General features: G+C 42.8%; 1 protein-coding gene across 5 annotated transcripts in view; it reads left to right on the forward strand.

The window, feature by feature from the left end:
- The window catches only part of Raly (RALY heterogeneous nuclear ribonucleoprotein), a 75,093-nt gene extending 59,292 nt beyond the window's left edge, over positions 1 to 15,801 (forward strand). For 4 of the 5 annotated variants that reach the window (XM_052184016.1, XM_052184014.1, XM_052184013.1 and 1 more), the window contains 8 exons: positions 5,953 to 6,217; positions 8,366 to 8,438; positions 8,607 to 8,654; positions 10,521 to 10,687; positions 12,677 to 12,790; positions 12,929 to 13,155; positions 14,477 to 14,525; positions 15,483 to 15,801. In XM_052184016.1, coding sequence (XP_052039976.1) covers positions 5,962 to 6,217; positions 8,366 to 8,438; positions 8,607 to 8,654; positions 10,521 to 10,687; positions 12,677 to 12,790; positions 12,929 to 13,155; positions 14,477 to 14,521 — 930 coding nt within the window. In that variant the 5' untranslated portion in view covers positions 5,953 to 5,961 and the 3' untranslated portion in view covers positions 14,522 to 14,525; positions 15,483 to 15,801. The remainder of the gene's footprint in view (positions 1 to 5,952; positions 6,218 to 8,365; positions 8,439 to 8,606; positions 8,655 to 10,520; positions 10,688 to 12,676; positions 12,791 to 12,928; positions 13,156 to 14,476; positions 14,526 to 15,482) is intronic. The other variant, XM_052184017.1, reaches the window with a different exon arrangement.
- Positions 15,802 to 17,067: the final 1,266 nt, after the last annotated feature.

Genomic DNA, 17,067 nt, shown 5'->3' on the forward strand with positions numbered 1-17,067 from the left:
TCCTGGAGCTCGTTGTATATTTGGGTTCTCTAGAGGAATAGAACATACAGAATGGATCTCTCTATATATTATAGAAAGAGTATTTATTAGAATGATTTGCATCAGCTAGTCAACAATGGCTGTCTTGAACAGAAGGTCTTAAGAATCTAGTAGTTGTTCAGTCTATGAGGCAGGATGTCTCAGCTGGTCCTCAGTATACACTGGAATCACAAAGAGGTAGGATTTAATGCCAGTGATGGACTTGCCAGCAGAAATGAGAGCAGGCAAAGAGAGTGCGCTAGCTTCCTTCCTTCCATGTCCTTTATGTAGGTTGCCAGCAGCAGGTGTGACCCAGATTAAAGGTATATTTTCCCACCTCAAAGATTCAGATTAGAAGTGGGTCTTCCCACGTAAGATGATATAATTAAGAAAAATGCCCAGTCCGGTGTGGTATTACATGCCTTTAATCTTAGCACTAGGGAGGTAGAGGCAGATAGAGTTCGAGCCCAGCCTGGTCTGCAAAGCAAGTCCAGGACAGCCAGGGCTACATAGAGATACCCTGTCTTGAACCACTATCCTATCCCCTGCAAAAAAAGGAAGGAGGGGAGGGGAAGGGGAGAAGAGGAAAATAAAATAAATAAAATATCCCCGAGGAGAGCTCAGCTGCTTGGGCCATAATTCTAGATAGAGTCAAGTTGACAACCAAGAATAGCTGTCACACTAGACTTATCTTTAACTAACAGAGTTCTTGCCTGCTTCTGCCTCTATAGTGCTGAAAAGTATAAAGATGGGTATCATTATGCCTGACTTAATATTTTTTACTTAAACTTTTAAAAGATATATAATTTTTATTTTGTGTTCATTGGTGATTTTACCTGCATGTATGTTTGTGGAAGGGTATTAGAAGCTCTGGAACTAGTTATAGACAGGTGTCAGTAGCCATGTGGGTGCTGGCAATTGAACCCTAGTCCTCCAGAAGAGCAGCCAGTGTTCTAAACTACTAAGCTATCTCTCCAGCCCCCACCTCCCACTTAAATTTCTTTTAAAATTCCATGTATGTATGTATGTATGTATGTATGTATGTATGTATGTATGTAGTCAGTCTGTGGGTGCACTTGTGAACATCAGAGAACAGCAAGCAAGAAATGGTTCTCTTCCTCTCCTGTAAATGCCCTACAGATCTAACAAGCTCAGGTCTTCAGACTTGGTGGCATGTGTCTACCAGCTGAGCCATCTCACTGGCTTCCTGGGTACTGTCTCTGGCCATAGAAGAACAGCTTCACCATTGAGGAAATTGAAACCAGTAGGTGTGAGGGACATGGCCAGCTTAAAAATTGATAGGACTAGTTTTTGAACTCAATCCTACCTAACTCCAACTTTTATGTTGATCTTGCTATTTCATTTTATTTTTCCTTTGTTTTGAGGAAAAACAAAACTAACAATAAGAAAAAAGTAGCTTCCCAGAGAAAAGGCTTTTTTAATTTTTATTTTTTGAGACAGGGTCTCACTATGTAGGGCTGGCTGGCTGGGAACTCACTGTGTAAACTACTCTGTCCTCAGCTACCAGGATATACCTGCTGCTGAGATTAAAGACTTGCATGGTGAGAGAGAGCTTCTTGACAAACAAATTGAAGACTATTTTTTTTTCTCAGCAAGGTCAGCATGGAGAACACTCAAAAATGGTTGTTGAATGTGAGGTATAGAAATTGGGCAGTAATAGAAATAGCTTTAATCCTGTATTCTTTTGAACAGTTTGTTGCAGATGCAACAGAGCACTTTCACATCGATTAGCCTATTTGATCACAATACAGGTCTAAAAAGATAATCAGGGAGATGCTTTCTGTTTTTAGTATAAGAGTGCTATTGTTTGTAGAAATGACATGATTTCATTTGGGTCACATGAACAAACAAGCTAAAGTAGAGCCTTATGGGTCTGTAGCCAGTTCAGCTTGCACTTCTGTGTTTGGGTAACTGAGAGCTGGGGTTTCTCTTGGGAGTGGAAATTGTCAGCACTACTTGGGAAATTAGGCCTGTCTGGCCAGTAATGATCATTTGGGCAGTGTTAATGAGTGGAGGCCTGATGAGTTTAATGAGATTAATAGATGTTCTGTCATCCATGGCTGCCTGGTAACCAGGATCCTTGGACTAAGGAGTCCCTAGATACTGAGCTGTCTATTTGCTTGGCTTTCTCCAGAGATAGTCCCATATCACTGACAGCTACTTACTGCTTGTTGTCCTAGGGTTATCTAAGAGCAAAAGGAGGAGAATAAACCCAGAAATAACCCACCAGGACTGGCTAAAACTGACTAAGCAGCATTGGTGCAACAAGACCAAGAGTAGCAACTCCTCCTTGCAGATGAACCAGAAACAAATCTATTCCTGGGCAGGCTTGAATACTAGACTTAATCTGAGAGGCGAGATTGGAAGCTTTATGAGGGAGGCATGTCAGAGTCAGCTTTACAGCAGATTAGTCTGGACTGTAGAATGTTAAGTCCCCTTGACTATCAAGTTAGGTAGTTGTTTGCTGGAAGCTATATTGATATTTTAGGATTCCCAGAAAGAAGCTAGATGTCGTAGTCCCAGCACTTGCAATGACGAGGGTCAGAAATTTAAGGTTATCCTGGGCAAATAGCAAGTTGAAGGCATGCTACTTTGTCTTTTTAAAAAGTGGAAAGAAGATTGTGGGGGGGGGGCATAAAATAGGGGTGATTTTGAAGTTGGGGATGGTTGGTTTGTAAAGGTGAACATTTGGACCAAACTAGAAAACTAGGCTTGGAAGCTAGGTAGTAGTGTGGCACATACCTCTGTAGTACCATTCAAGTGTGCAACTCTCTAGACATTTGACCTCTTGGGCTTAGGGAGTCTACAGAGTAGCCTGCATGCCACTGCATCATACAAGACTTAAAAATCAACGGGGAAGATTTAGATTGGGAGTTTGGGGTTTGGATACCAGAGCATGTTCTATGTATGTAGTAGCCACATGCATATACTTTCCTGTGTCATCTCTAGAGATAAGAACAGGGTAGCATGGTTGACTCTTCTTGGTATCCTAAGAATGTGTTTTGGTCTGATCACAACTCTAGAATGGTCCTATTAGTGGTAGTATTAGTAGAAAAGACAAACACAAATAGTTATACTAATATTTGATCTTGTAAAAGCTTCCACAGCTTGCAAAATTCTCTTATATTTATTGTCCCAACTCAGATGAGGAAAGAGAAGGTTGGCAGGGCCAAACCTGAAGGACTGTTCTAAAGCAAACCAGTGAATACTTCCTTCTCTGTGCGTCTGAGGGGATCCGTAACTAGCCTGTCCCTATCAGATACACTGCAGAGCCACTGCCATTATTTCTAAACTGTCATCTCTCCCTCTTAGTCAGGGTTTCTATTCCTGCACAAACATCATGACCAAGAAGCAAGTTGGGGAGGAAAGGGTTTATTCAGCTTACAAAATCCACACAGCTGTTCATCACCAAAGGAAGTCAGGACTGGAACTCAAGCAGGTCAGGAAGCAGGAGCTGATGCAGAGGCCATGGAGGGATGTTTCTTACTGACTTGCTCAGCCAGCTCTCTAATAGAACCCAAGAGCACCAGCCCAGAGTTGGCACCACCCACAAGGGGACCTCCCACTTGATCACTAATTGAGAAAATGCCCCACAGCTGGATCTCATGGAGGCACTTCCCTCAACTGAAGCTCCTTTCTCTGTGATCACTCCAGCCTGTGTCAAGTTGACACACAAAACCAGCCAGTACACCCTCCCCTTTGCAGTCCATACCCTGGGCCTGGATGGTTCCCTGATGGTTCCACCAAACTAAGTGGCATGCATCTCTCTGGCTAAAACTTCATAGTTTTGAGCAGGATCAGTCATCTAGTGTCACACAGGTCCTTTGTAAAGTTTCTTTATATTTGTGGATGGACAAGGAACCACCATCCAGGTAGGAGGACTGTTGTAACTGGAAAACGGGGATCATTAAGCATTCCTGTTGCTTGTGCAGAGTGTGTTGGGTGTGTTCATGGGTAATCAAATCTTCTTTCAGTGCTTTATAAATGGTGGTGATTGGGGTATAAAAGTAAACTTGTTAGTAAGAGCCTGTCTCTTCCAATTTAGTTCTAAAGACCATACCAGCTCTTCATTAGTAGCAGCAAGATAAGCTCTGAGCCCCTTGCTTTGATAATACACATCTGACTTCTGTCAGTCCGTTGAGTTTATAACAAACTCAGATCTGGGAGCAGTTTCCTTTTCCTTAATAGATGCCATGTTAAGCCTGTGATTTATTTGTAAACAGTGCCACCAGCTGGTGAGAATCAGCCAACTTCAAGGCACTATGTCTACAGAGTAGCATACAGAGAAGACATTGGAAAGATAACAGGTTTCTTCAACTTGCTTCTTACCTAATTCTCTGAAAGCAACCCCCTCCCCCATTAGGTATAATAAACAGGCAGGCTGATGAAGGTTTTTAAAATATATTTTTCTTGGAGGCTACTTAGTATCTTCTGAAACCACCCTAGGAGATGATTTTGTACAAACCTGCATCAGTAGGCAAAACATGGCCAGTAAGTACAACTGCCAAGTCCAAACTGCAAACTTCTCCTACTGGAATTAACATCTTTCTTCTCTTTCTCCTGAAGCCAAGGTATAGCCTCACTGCAGAGAGGCCTTGTGAGTTAAATAGATTGATTGCCAAAGTATAGAGAATGAATACTTGTAGGGCCGGTCAGTTGAGGGCCTTGATTCTCAGAATTTTTTTTTTAAGACAGTATTTCCCAGGCTGGCCTGAAATTCACTATGTAGACCAGGTTGGCCCTGAACTCACCAGACTCTTCTCCTGAGTGCTGGGATTAAAGGTATACTTCATTGTAGCAAATAGGGCATACATTTTAAAGTCAGGTATTGAGACATGCATTATAATCCCAGTGTTGGAAGAGGAGACAGAGTTAGGCTTGCTGGTCAGGCATGTTGGCTTATTTGGTGAAGTTAGAATAGTGGAAATCAATCTCACAAGACAAAAAAAACAGGTAGACAGAGGAATGATACCAAAGTTTGTCTGCTGACCTACACGTATACATCCACACAAGAAAGAGTAAGTTGCTAACTTGTCTCTAAACTGAACAGATTGAAATCAGTATAAAGTGGATAACCAATAAATTATTAAAGACCATTCTGAGGTAAACACGTTATCTTAACTATTTAAATTGGCTTTACTTCTAGGAGGCAGAGTGATGAAGTTGACAGAAATGAGTTTTAAACATGTCTAAGTGTCTCTTATTAGCAAGTTAATAATTTTACCAGATTTTTTTTTTTTTAACTAGAGTCTATAGCAAACTATATTCACCCATGAGGTCTTGGACTCATCCAGTATTATAAGCTACCTTAGCCTACAGTGAGTGCCTGGTAAGGCCTCTCTGTAAATACACCTTTTGCAGAATGGCTGGCACAGTGAAGACTTTACTGGCTAGGTTAGTAAAAATGAGGTACATTTAGATCAAACTGAGCAATTTTTGTAATCGGGGGACTGTTCTCTAGTAAGCATCTCTTACAGTTTTCATGTATCCTCTTTGCTATGGTTGTACGTTGAAGGAACAAAAAGAAAAGCTGTAGAAAGTTATTAAATTTAACTTTACAATGGGGTAATATTTGAGATAAATATTTTTAAAGTATCTGGTTAAAATGAATTGGTTTCAAGCAGACTGGTGAGTCTCAGCATTACTAGTTGATTAGCATTGCGATCTTACATGTTAGTTTTTCCCATGTATAGTATGTGAGTGCCAAATGAAGGAACATTGTAAGGTACCTAGTATAAGATGAGCAGCCATTATGTGGGAACTCTTGCTAATGTAACAAGATATATGATCAGGGAGGGATGGGTACCATAGGGATGAGAATGTGTAGACAGGCAAGGAGCAATCCAGGTGAGTAAGGAACATTCCCTCAGCCTAGCCTGGGAACCCAATTTCACATTGGCATTCTCTTTTCAGGTGGACACCATGTCCTTGAAGATTCAGACCAGCAATGTAACCAACAAGAATGACCCTAAGTCCATCAACTCTAGGGTCTTCATTGGGAATCTAAACACAGCTGTGGTAAAGAAGTCAGATGTGGAGACCATCTTTTCCAAATATGGCCGTGTGGCTGGCTGTTCTGTGCACAAAGGCTATGCTTTTGTCCAGTATGCCAATGAGCGCCATGCCCGGGCAGCTGTGCTGGGAGAGAATGGGCGGGTGCTGGCTGGACAGACCCTGGGTAAGTTAAACATCTTTTTGTCCTCTGAGTAGCTGCTATCGATATTGTAAATTTTCAACAGATAGAAATATTTCAAATATAAATTGAGTAATTCTTAAATGAGTGCTAAATAGAAGATTGTTACAGAAGCCCTTTTTTCTGTCCTTGCTTTCTCAGTGCCTCTTTAAAAAAAAAAACAAAAACAAAAACAAAATTGTATTTCTGGCTATGATAGCACATGCCTTTAATCCCAGCACTTGGGAGGGCAAGTGAATATCTCAAGTTCAAGGTGAGCCAAGGCTATACAGGGAGCCCTGTCTCAAAAGAAGGGGGTGTGCATACACAAGTACATATGTCTGATCCGTGTCACATATGTCACACATATGACATATGTGTGGAGGTCGGAGGACAGACAACTTGATGGACTTGGTTCTCTCCACTTTTATGTGGGTTCAAGGATCTGGTCATCAGGATGACTAGATGAATGACGTTTCCCACTGTCCTCCATAGCCCCTCTCTCTCTTTTTAACTTAAAAAAATTTTTTTATACAATATCTTTTGGAGTATTTTGCCCTTTCCCAACTCATTCTAGATCTACCTATCCATCCAACTTTTATTTTTTTTCTCCCTCTTTCTCTTAAAAAAAGAAAGAAATTAATAAAAACAAGAAAGTCAAATAGACAAAAATGCCAAACAAAAATCAAAAGTTTCCTTCCTCCCAAACAAACATTCATTTAGTTTTGTGTTAGCCAGTTGTTCCTGGACATGGGGCCTGTCCTGGTGTATGGTTGATAGATCTACTGACAGCTGCATAGGAGATAACTGACTTTTCCTTTTGCCAGGAGATATCAATTACACGTAGCTTCTTGGTTAGGGTAAAGAACCTTATTCCACTTAACCCCGTTAGTGCTGCGGCTTGAACCTGTGTAGGTCCTGTGTGTGCTACCACAGTCTCTGAGTTCATAGGTACAATTAGTCCTATTGTGTCTAGAAGACACTGTTTCTTTGGAGTCATCTATCACCTCCGACTGTTAGAATCATTTCCACCTTCTCTTCTGCATAGACCCTTGTGCCTTAAGGGAGTGGTTTGATGAAGGCATCCATCCCATTTAGAACTGAGTGCTCCAAAGCCTCACATTTTCCAGTTGTTCTCTATTAAGTCCTGTGTATTGAAAGAAGCCTCAGGTGTGGATTGAGCAATGCACTCACTGATCTTGTCTTGTAGTGTCTTAATAGCAAGCTTTATGGTTCTAGTTAAAATCTAGATTCTTCATAGAAGGGGAACAAAATGAATTAGTATGGCTTGTTATTCCAGTCTTCCGAAGATGAGAGGGTTAGAACCCTTTCTGAAAGCTATGAGGAGCTATGAATCAAGGACTGAAGGGAAGATGCCTGCTCTTGGCATTATTGATCACACACATGTGAAATAACTGTTGGTATTTACCTTACAGTGTTTTCTGTTTGTGTGTGTGTGTGTGCATGTGCATGCTCACATATTTCTTTTGTGTTTTAGAAGGGACATCTATATATACTAGTGAGGATGATGTATGTGAATGTACAGATAATATGTGAGCACATACTTTTGCATATATAAGTATAATATGTGTGAGAATATTTGTGACTGGAAGCAAATGTGCTTGTTTTTGTTTTTGTTTTTTCATTTTTTACTATTTCTTGGTCTTATGGGCTAAGCTCTATGCTAGGTATAGAGATGTTTGCTGTAATGCCCATGAATATTCATTGGCTTTTTTGTAGGCAGTCTAACTATATTTGAGTGTAGATGTTACCTATGTATATGACTTTCTTACCTGGATATGTATATATGAATGTGTGTATGTTTTCACATATAACTAATTTATATTAACCTAGTTGAAAATTTATATTTACATGGCATATATGGTATGTGAAGACTTGTGTGTGTGTGTGTGTGTGAGAGAGAGAGAGAGAGAGAGAGAGAGAGAGAGAGAGAGAGAATATGTATAAATATGCAACGAGGCACATCCATGTGATGTCTAGGTATTCTTCTAATGTTTGAATATTAAATGTATAAAGATCTTTGGCTACCTTAGTTCCATGTGTGCACTGTGTAAACACATGGAGGCATGATAGTGATGTGTGGGCATACCACTGTCATATCAGCATTCCAACTCTGTTTCTTCCCTCACACAGACATCAACATGGCTGGAGAGCCCAAGCCTAATAGACCCAAGGGGCTAAAGAGAGCAGCAACTGCCATCTACAGGTGGGGCTCTATGTCTGTTTTTTGTGTGTACAGGTGGTCCCTTTTTTTATCGAGGGAATAAATGCTGATAGTGACGGTATGCTGAGCTTAGAATTTAGAAAGACATTTGGAGATGAGGACCTGTGGAGAAGTGGGCTGAGTGGCCATCTCCCATCTTTGTTTTCCCAGTGGCTACAGCTTTGGCTATGATTACTACCAAGACTACTTCTGTGCCAGGTGAGCAGGGAAGGGGCTTGTTCAGGTATTAAACAGCCAAACTGGAAGGGTCTTGAGAGTTTGCTGGTATAGCTTATAAAGTCTCTAATTGGGAACTGAAGCATCGAAGTGTGAATGGGTCTTTGCTTCAAGGTTGCTTCACAAATCAGTGACAGAGCTAGGCTAGAGTCTCATTCTGTAAGTGCTCTTATCATCACAACAAACTCTCAACCTTTGGCTGCCCTGCCTCCTCCTAATTCTGTGGAGTAGGGGAGTATTCAGCTAAGAGATGAGCACACAGAGCAGGTGGAATACAGAACCAAGCACAGCACCTCCACAGGTAGTTCTTGAGCCTTTAACGTTGTTTAGTGTGTGCTTCTGTAAGTGATCGCCCAGCCAAAAAGAAAGCCTACAGATAGTTTAGTCTGACTCTTATTACTAAGAGGTCATCATTGGAGGCCTGAATTAGTCCCTGATAAGTTGTCATCTATCTTCTAGCCCCAGTCCTACATAACTTCAACCTTGATGTTGTGGGCTCAACGTAGCCCCAGCCACATGTGTTTGTTGAGAACAGTCTTCAAACTCATTATTCTCCTGCATCTGCCTGTTGAGTGCAGAGATTACAAGACTAACCACAATATCAGCTCCTGGCCATGTCTTGACATTATAGTAAAGATTGAGTCATCTTCTTCCTTCTTTATCCCTCAGACAGCCTAGGGAAAATAATTTTTCTGAACCTCTGAACCTTTTTTTTTTTTTGCTGTGTTTTCAGTAAATAATGTGGTACAGTGGAAAGTGCCAGAACCCAAAAGTTAGGAGACTTGCATGCTATTCTAAACTCTGCCAGTGGATGGATTATCTGGCTTTTGGCAAATTGCCATTGTACTAGTCAGTGAGATAGGCTTATACCAAGTGATCTCTCAAGATGTCAGAGACTCCTATGTCTCTGGCATTCTATGGTTCTGTGATTTCTGAAGGCCAGAGTCAGCACCTCCTCTTGTGGGTTAGATCAAAAGCAGGATCAGGTATCGAGTTCATTCCAGAGACTGATTACCATCTGCCACCAGTTGTAGAACTCTTTGAAAAGAGCACCAAAAAATGGGACTTGTTTGAGTTTCCTACTGATAGCAGGTACCATGACTAATCCAGAAAATAGTTCTACAGTATATATATATTCCTGACCAAGGCCGTGGTTCCCTTCAGAACCCTGGTGATAGCAGACATGGTAGGAGAGCTCCCTACTTAGCCTTCTAGTATTTATATTAGCCTGAGAACACATAGTCTGGGAGCGTTAGATCTAATATAGATACCTACCCTTGAAATGCTGTTGAGTTCTTGGCCTGTATCTCAAAAAACATGGCCTTAGGGTCTGGAGTCAGGGGTTTCTCTGTTGGGTAATCAGTTCTCTGCTGTCCTGGATTTCACTTGTCACACCTTCTCAGGTGTTTTAACCAGGGTTTCATGTTCTACCCTTACTGTACTCTCAGGTAGATAGTGAATTCCATAGCCATCCTCACTACGTAGTTGGGAAAACCAAGATTCAAAGGTTGGCCACTTATTTTCAAACGTGGAGGCTTATGCTGCTGTGAGATTTGTAGAGTGATCAGAGGTTGAGGTGGCAGTTCTGAGTAGAAGGCAGGCCTCAATGCCAGTGACCTCAGGAAAGGCTTCTTTCTGACATTGGGCTGTTTGTTCCTACACTGTTTCTCTTGGCCTAGCTGGGAGTAAGGTAGAAATAGTAAGGACTTCATCGGCCCGTAGGCTCCAGAAAGCCCCTTTCACACCAGGACTCTGTGGCCCCTCACAGGTTACACAGGTTACTAGTGTTGTAGTACCTACTAGTTGTCACAGTCCATGCTGCAGCCTCTGGTCTATTTACCTTCACAGGCTGTTTGATTATCGAGGCCGCCTTTCTCCAGTGCCTGTGCCCAGGGCAGTTCCAGTGAAGCGTCCCCGTGTTACGGTCCCTTTGGTTCGACGTGTCAAAACTACAATACCCGTCAAGCTCTTCTCCCGTTCCACAGCTATCACTACTGGCTCAGCCAAAATCAAGTGTGAGTAACATCTATTTTTTATTTTTAATCTCTTTTTTGAGACGGGATCTCGCTGTGTATCTAGCTGGCTTGGAACTCACTATGTAAACCAGACTACCTAAAACTTAGAAGGATTCTTTTGCCTTTGTCTCCTGAGTTCTGGGATTAAAGATGTACACAAGTACACCTGGTAACATATATTTTATCTTTCTAGATTAGTGGTTTTCAACCTGTGGGTTGTTGATTCCTTTGAGGGTTGCATATCCTGCATATCAGATATTTACATTACAGTTCATAACAGTAGCAGAATTACAGGTATGAGGTAGCAATAAAGTAATTTTATGGTTGGGGGTCAACACAGCGTGAGGAACTGTGTTAAAAGGTTGCAGCATTAGGAGGGTCAAGAACCACTGAGCTAGATGGTTTGGTTTTTTTTTTTTTTTTTGCCACCACTAAAATGATAGAATTGTACTTTTTAACAATGGATTTTTATTTTATTTATTTTACAAAAAAATGTTTTACTTTAAGCATAGGGGTATTTTGCCTGCATGTATGTCTCTGCACCATTTATATGCACTGCCTGGGAGGCAAAGAAGCAGGTGACAAATCTCCCCCGGACTGGAGTTATGGGTAGCTTGGGAACCAAACTCAGGTCCTCTATAAGGGCAACCAGTGCTCGTAACCACTGAGCCATCTCTCCAGGCCCTAGAATCATGCTTATTGTTGTTGTTTATTTGTTTGTTTGAGACAGGGTTTCTCTGTATCTCTGGCTGTCTTGAAACTCACTCTGTAGATCAGGCTGGCCTTGAACTCATAGAGATCTGCCTGCCTCTGCCTCTGCCTCTGCCTCTGCCTCTACCTCCTGATTGCTGGGATTGAAGACTGTAAAACTCCTCCCACCCCTAAACCCCTGGCGAACAGTACTTTTCTTTTGTTGTTGTTGTTTTGTTTTTTCGAGACAGGTTTTCTCTGTATAGCCCTGGCTGTCCTGGAACTCACTCTGTAGACCAGGCTGGCCTCAAACTCAGAAATCCACCTGCCTCTGCCTCCCAAGTGCTGGGATTAAGGGCGTGCGCCACCACTGCCCAGCTGATACTTTCTTAACATTGAAAAATAAGGGGCTGGTAAGATGGCTCAGTGGTTAAGAGCACTGACTGCTCTTCCGAAGGTCCTGAATTCAAATCCCAGCAACCACATGGTGGCTCACAACCAACCATCTGTAATGAGATCTGATTCTGGTGTATCTGCTTTTTTTGTTTGTTTGTTTGTTTGTTTTAAAAAACATTAAAAAATAAAGGAACAGGGCTGGTGAGATGGCTCAGCAGAAAAGAACCCTGGCTGCTCTTCCAGAGGTTCTGAGTTCAATTCCTAGCAACCACATGATGCATCATGACCATCTATAAAGGGATTGGATGCTCTATTCTTGCATGTAAATGTACATGGAGACAGAGTACTCCTACATTTAAAAAATACAGAAATAAATTTAAAATAAAATAAAGGAACAAATCTACAGTTGAAGTTACTACTCTCACACAACTTCAGAAGAAGTCCAGTGCTGTGGTGTGACACCCACTGAAGAAATAGCAGTGGTTTGTTTTTTTTCTATAGTAAGGATAAAGGGCAGTGTTATTCTGGTCTCTTTATACTTGAATCAGGCACCCAGGAAATCTGATTGCAAAAGACCCTTTTGTACCTTTAAAAACAGATCCCACCCTTTAACACAACTAAGACACATGCCATTATGTAGGTGTTTATAGGAACATATACACTTACATTCCTAGTCACCTGTAGTTCCCATAGGATTGAGAGGTCTCAAATGGCCAGGTTCATATCTATGAGCTTGGCACCCTATGGATGGCCTCTTGGTTCTCTGGGAAAAACAAAACAAAACAACCTTTTCCTGGGCAAAAAAGAACCAAAAAAAGAATTGCCACCCTAGTTGACAGAATGAGGCTGGGGGTTGTCTGCATTGTGCCCCTCAGTGATAATCCTGTCTCTTCCCCTCTTCAGTAAAGAGTAGTGAGCTACAGACCATCAAAACAGAGCTGACGCAGATCAAGTCCAACATCGATGCCCTGCTGGGTCGTCTGGAACAGATTGCTGAGGAACAGAAGGCCAACCCAGGTCAGCTTTGAGGGCAGCCCTTGGGAAGACAGTGCCCAAGGGGTAGGGTGGGGCCGTGAGATCCTGCTATGGAGTGGCCAGCTCTCACCAAGGTGTGCTGAAGTTTGGTCCCTTTCCCACTTCTTTTTATCCTTCAAGATGGCAAGAAGAAGGGTGACAATAGCAGCAGTGGTGGAGGAGGGGGCAGCAGTGGTGGAGGTGGAAGTGGCAGTGGAGGTGGTGGCAGCATCGGCGGTGGCAGCAGCAGCCGGCCACCAGCCCCCCAAGAAGACACGGCTTCTGAAGCGGGCACACCCCAAGGAGAAGTCCAAACTCGAGATGATGGTGATGAGGAGGGACTGCTAACACATAGCGAGGAGGAGCTGGTAAGGGCCTGGCTATGCGTGGTGACAGAGTGGAAGAATGAGAACTGGCTGCTCCCTGTGAGCTCCCTCCTTTCTGCTTTCCAGAGCCTCAATCCTATGACGAGTAGGGAAGAATGAGCAGTGTGTAGTTAGTTCACTGTTTGAGTTTCTGATCAGAAGTCCCACTGAAGACTGGGGCAGGCCTTGGCAAAGCTAGGGCCCAATCTGCTGTCAACTCCAGGTATATTGAAGAGAATTGGGCCTAGGAAGTACACAACACCTAGCTTCTCAGGGAAGGTTGGGGTTGATGGGAAGCCGTGAGAAGATGGGGATTTTAATTTTACATCATAATTTTCTAAAAGCTATTCCCTTTCAAGCTCTTAGCAGGCTGTCTCTTAAAGGGGCGACTCCTATATATACTTGGAAGTATTCAGGGTGAGGCTAGGAGCCATGACAGGGGGCCTAAAGTGAAGGGAAAGGTCTAGTTTTTCCATCAATCAAAATGTGCTACCATGTATTTGCTGCTGTTATAGGGAACACTGAGTTGACTATTACACTTGGTAATTTAACCTGAACAGTAATCCTGAGCTACTCATTGGATTAGAATGGCCACACTTACCCTGGGAGAAGCTGAAGCTCAGAGTTAGCAGGTGCCTTGCTCAGGACCGTACCACAAGTAAACCGTACCACAGGCCTGTAATGAGTCTAAATTGTACTCGGTGTGGAGCTGTTACTTTTCATCTCTGCTGGGGTCTAGGATGAGGACTGGCTTTAGTGGTGATAGACATAAATACTTAGACCCAGCTTGTTTCTCGTTCTCTTGTCCCTTCTTCCTGACTCTCTTCTCTCACTGACCCCTTTCTTCCTCTCTCCCCCTCACCCCCACGTGTTCCTGGCCCGCTTCCCCCCATCTTACCCCCACCCCCGTCTTTTAATGCCCTAAATAAACTCTATTTGACAATATTTTTAAAAAACAAAAAACACCTAGCCTAGAACTCCATCTTCTCTGTGAAAGTTCTAAAGAAGTCTAAAAAGTTCCTTAGATTTGGGCAGCCCACTGGCCTATGTGACTTTCAGCTTCCTGTAGTGCACACTCTGTCCATGCATAGAAATGTGCTCCTCTTACACCAGCATATTCCATCCCTTGACTGTTCTCTCCCCTTTTCCTGGAGGCTCTTCAAATGACCCTCTCAGGATTCTAAGCCCATTTTATTGGCTGATTTCCTTTAGCTGGACCACCTTTCTAACTGTCCTCTGAGCCATAGGACCTTCCAGAACAGATGGCTCAGGACAGAACTTGGGAACCTGCAGTGAGTGATTGTGTTTGTCTTCTTCCTCTCAGGAGCACAGCCAGGACACCGATGCAGAAGATGGAGCCTTGCAGTAACCAGGTATGGGTGTGTGTGTGTGTGTGTGTGTGTGTGTGTGTGTGTGTGTGCTAGGAAACACAGGAAGGCAATGAAGTAGAGGCTGCAGCTTCCCTGACTTGGGTTTAGACGGCCATACTGTGCCAAGATTGAATGTCCTTCTGTGCAGCCCTACTCCTGAGCCTGTGCATGAGGACCACCTAGAATGGGTTCCCTTGTGAGCCGAGTGACCGTACAGGAAAGCTGCAGCCTGGGGTGGTGGAAGAAGTGTTGTGCAGCTTAGTCTGTGTGTTACTGAGGGAGAAGCATTCCACAGGGGAGAGGACAGACAACCTTTATGTGAGCACAGCACTGTGACAGTCTTTAGGATGCTGTAAGGACAAATTCTATAGACTAGCCCTGAAGAGTAGGGGAAAGGTGCCATTTATCTTCAGAGGGGGTGACTAGTTAATATCTTCTGGACTAGAGTTAGGGGTTCAACTTGATCCTGTTATGGGACAAAGATGGTAAACAAGATGTATGACAGGAGCTGATGTTTATCCAATTGCCTTCTACTCTGCAAGAGAAGAACTATGCAACAGAAGTGGAAATGCAGACACTGAAGAGTAGGATGAAATATCAGTATGTCCCATAAATTTCCAAGATAGTAACTGGAGAGCTGTCTCAATAGAGCACACATTTGTAATGCAGGACCTCTACCAGTAAGAGCATCCAGATGAGTTCAGAAAATTCCTTGTGTTAAGTCTTTCCTCTTGGAATTTATTTTTACCCCAAAAAGCTGTTTATTATACATTGTGGAGCTAGTTCATGTTAGGTATTGAGGCTTAGATGGGGAGATAGAGGCTCAGGGCAGGAGTTGTAAGCCTTTCCCATGATTGATTAATATATGGTCAGAAAATTGGGCAGACTGTATCCTTTTTCCTTATCCTGCGATCAAAGGGTTTCTTCCCTTCAACCTTAGTTTTTTTCTTTCTTTTTCAGCTTAACAGTATCATTGGCCACCAGCAGGGCATCACTGTCTTACGCCTCAAGCCAGGCACCCATCTCTGGATGCCAGTCTATAGCGGGTACCAGAGGAAAGCTGGCAGCAGTAACTCCTCTCCCCATGCATCCTAGCCAGTGAGTGCTACATCCTTTGCAAGTGGAGTTATTGGCCTACCCTTACCCATGCACTCTTCCTGTCTGCACTGCCTGGGCCAAGGGGCAGAACCACTCTGCTCTTCTTCCCCAGGACATTCCCAGGCTTGGGGTTTTTCTATAGGTTTGAAAGTAAAGGGGAGGAGGGAGGGAGGGGGAACCTGACAATAAAGAGATTGGATCCAAATATGCTTTGAGATGGAATGGTTTGCTTATTTGGTTGGTTGGTTTTGTTTACATTTATTGTTGATGTGTGTATATGGTATTAGGTGGTAAGCATGTGTATACCACACCATCTGTAGAGGTTAAAGGACAGTTTTGTGGAGACAGTTTGCTCTTTCTACCTTTATGTGGGCTACTATGACCAAAAGCAACTTGGTGAGAGCAGGATAATTTTCTATTTTTAAGATTTATTTATTATATGTAAGTACACTGTGGCTGTCTTCGGACACACTGGAAGAAGGCATCAGATCTCATTACAGATGGTTGTGAGCCACCATGTGGTTGCTGGGACTTGGACTCAGGACCTTCAGGAAGAGCATTTGGTGCTCTTAACTACTGAGCCATCTTTCCAGCCCCTAATTTTATCTTCTGCTTCCAGGAAACAGTCTATTACTAAGGGAAGTCAGGGAAGGAACCTGGAGGCAAGAACTCCTGGAGGCCATGGAGGAGTGCTGCTTAAAGGTTTGCTCCTCATGGCTTACTCAGCCTGCTTTGTGTGCTACATTGGGGTGGACCCTCCCACATCAGTTATCAATGATCAGTCAGGAAAGTGCAGCACAGGCCAATCTGGTAGAGGAATTTTTTTTCACAGTTAAGGTTTCCTGTTTCCTAAATGACTCAAGTTGACAGAAGTAGCCAACACTAGCCTGTGGTTTCTCTCAGTGGTATCCTGGCTCCTGCCTACCAGAAAGCTGGTATATTAAACACTTCTCCACTAACGTCTCTTCTCCAGGGAGTACTGTTTTTTGTCCAATATTGATCCATTAACACCAGTATTCCTTTGCTAAGTTAGGTATGATGGCAAATGCCTATAATCCCAGCACTAAGATAAAAGCAGAAGAATCAGTTCATAACTAGTCAGGGCTACATGAGAGCTTGTTTCAACAACCATAAATGTATCTGCCATTTTTAGAGCTTTGATGCAACTCTAAATAGCTTGAAGCAAGAAATAGCTTTATTTCTTCCAAAATGGTATGTAGCAGGAGTGGGTTTTTGTTGTTGTTTCTGTTTGTTTTTAAAGCTGCTGTAGGTAGCATGAACCTGTAATCCCTGTACTGGTTAGGTAAAGGCAAAAGAATCCAAAGTTCAAGGTCATCTTGGCTATATAACATTTGAAGCTAGCCTACATAAGAGACTCTGTTTCAATTAAAAAAAAAAACAGTAAATAAGATTAAAATAAGGTAACTGTGCAGGTGTTGCACTGGTG

Source organism: Apodemus sylvaticus, chromosome 5 (assembly GCF_947179515.1).
Source record: "Apodemus sylvaticus chromosome 5, mApoSyl1.1, whole genome shotgun sequence".
In the NCBI taxonomy this organism is placed as follows: Eukaryota; Metazoa; Chordata; class Mammalia; order Rodentia; family Muridae; genus Apodemus; species Apodemus sylvaticus.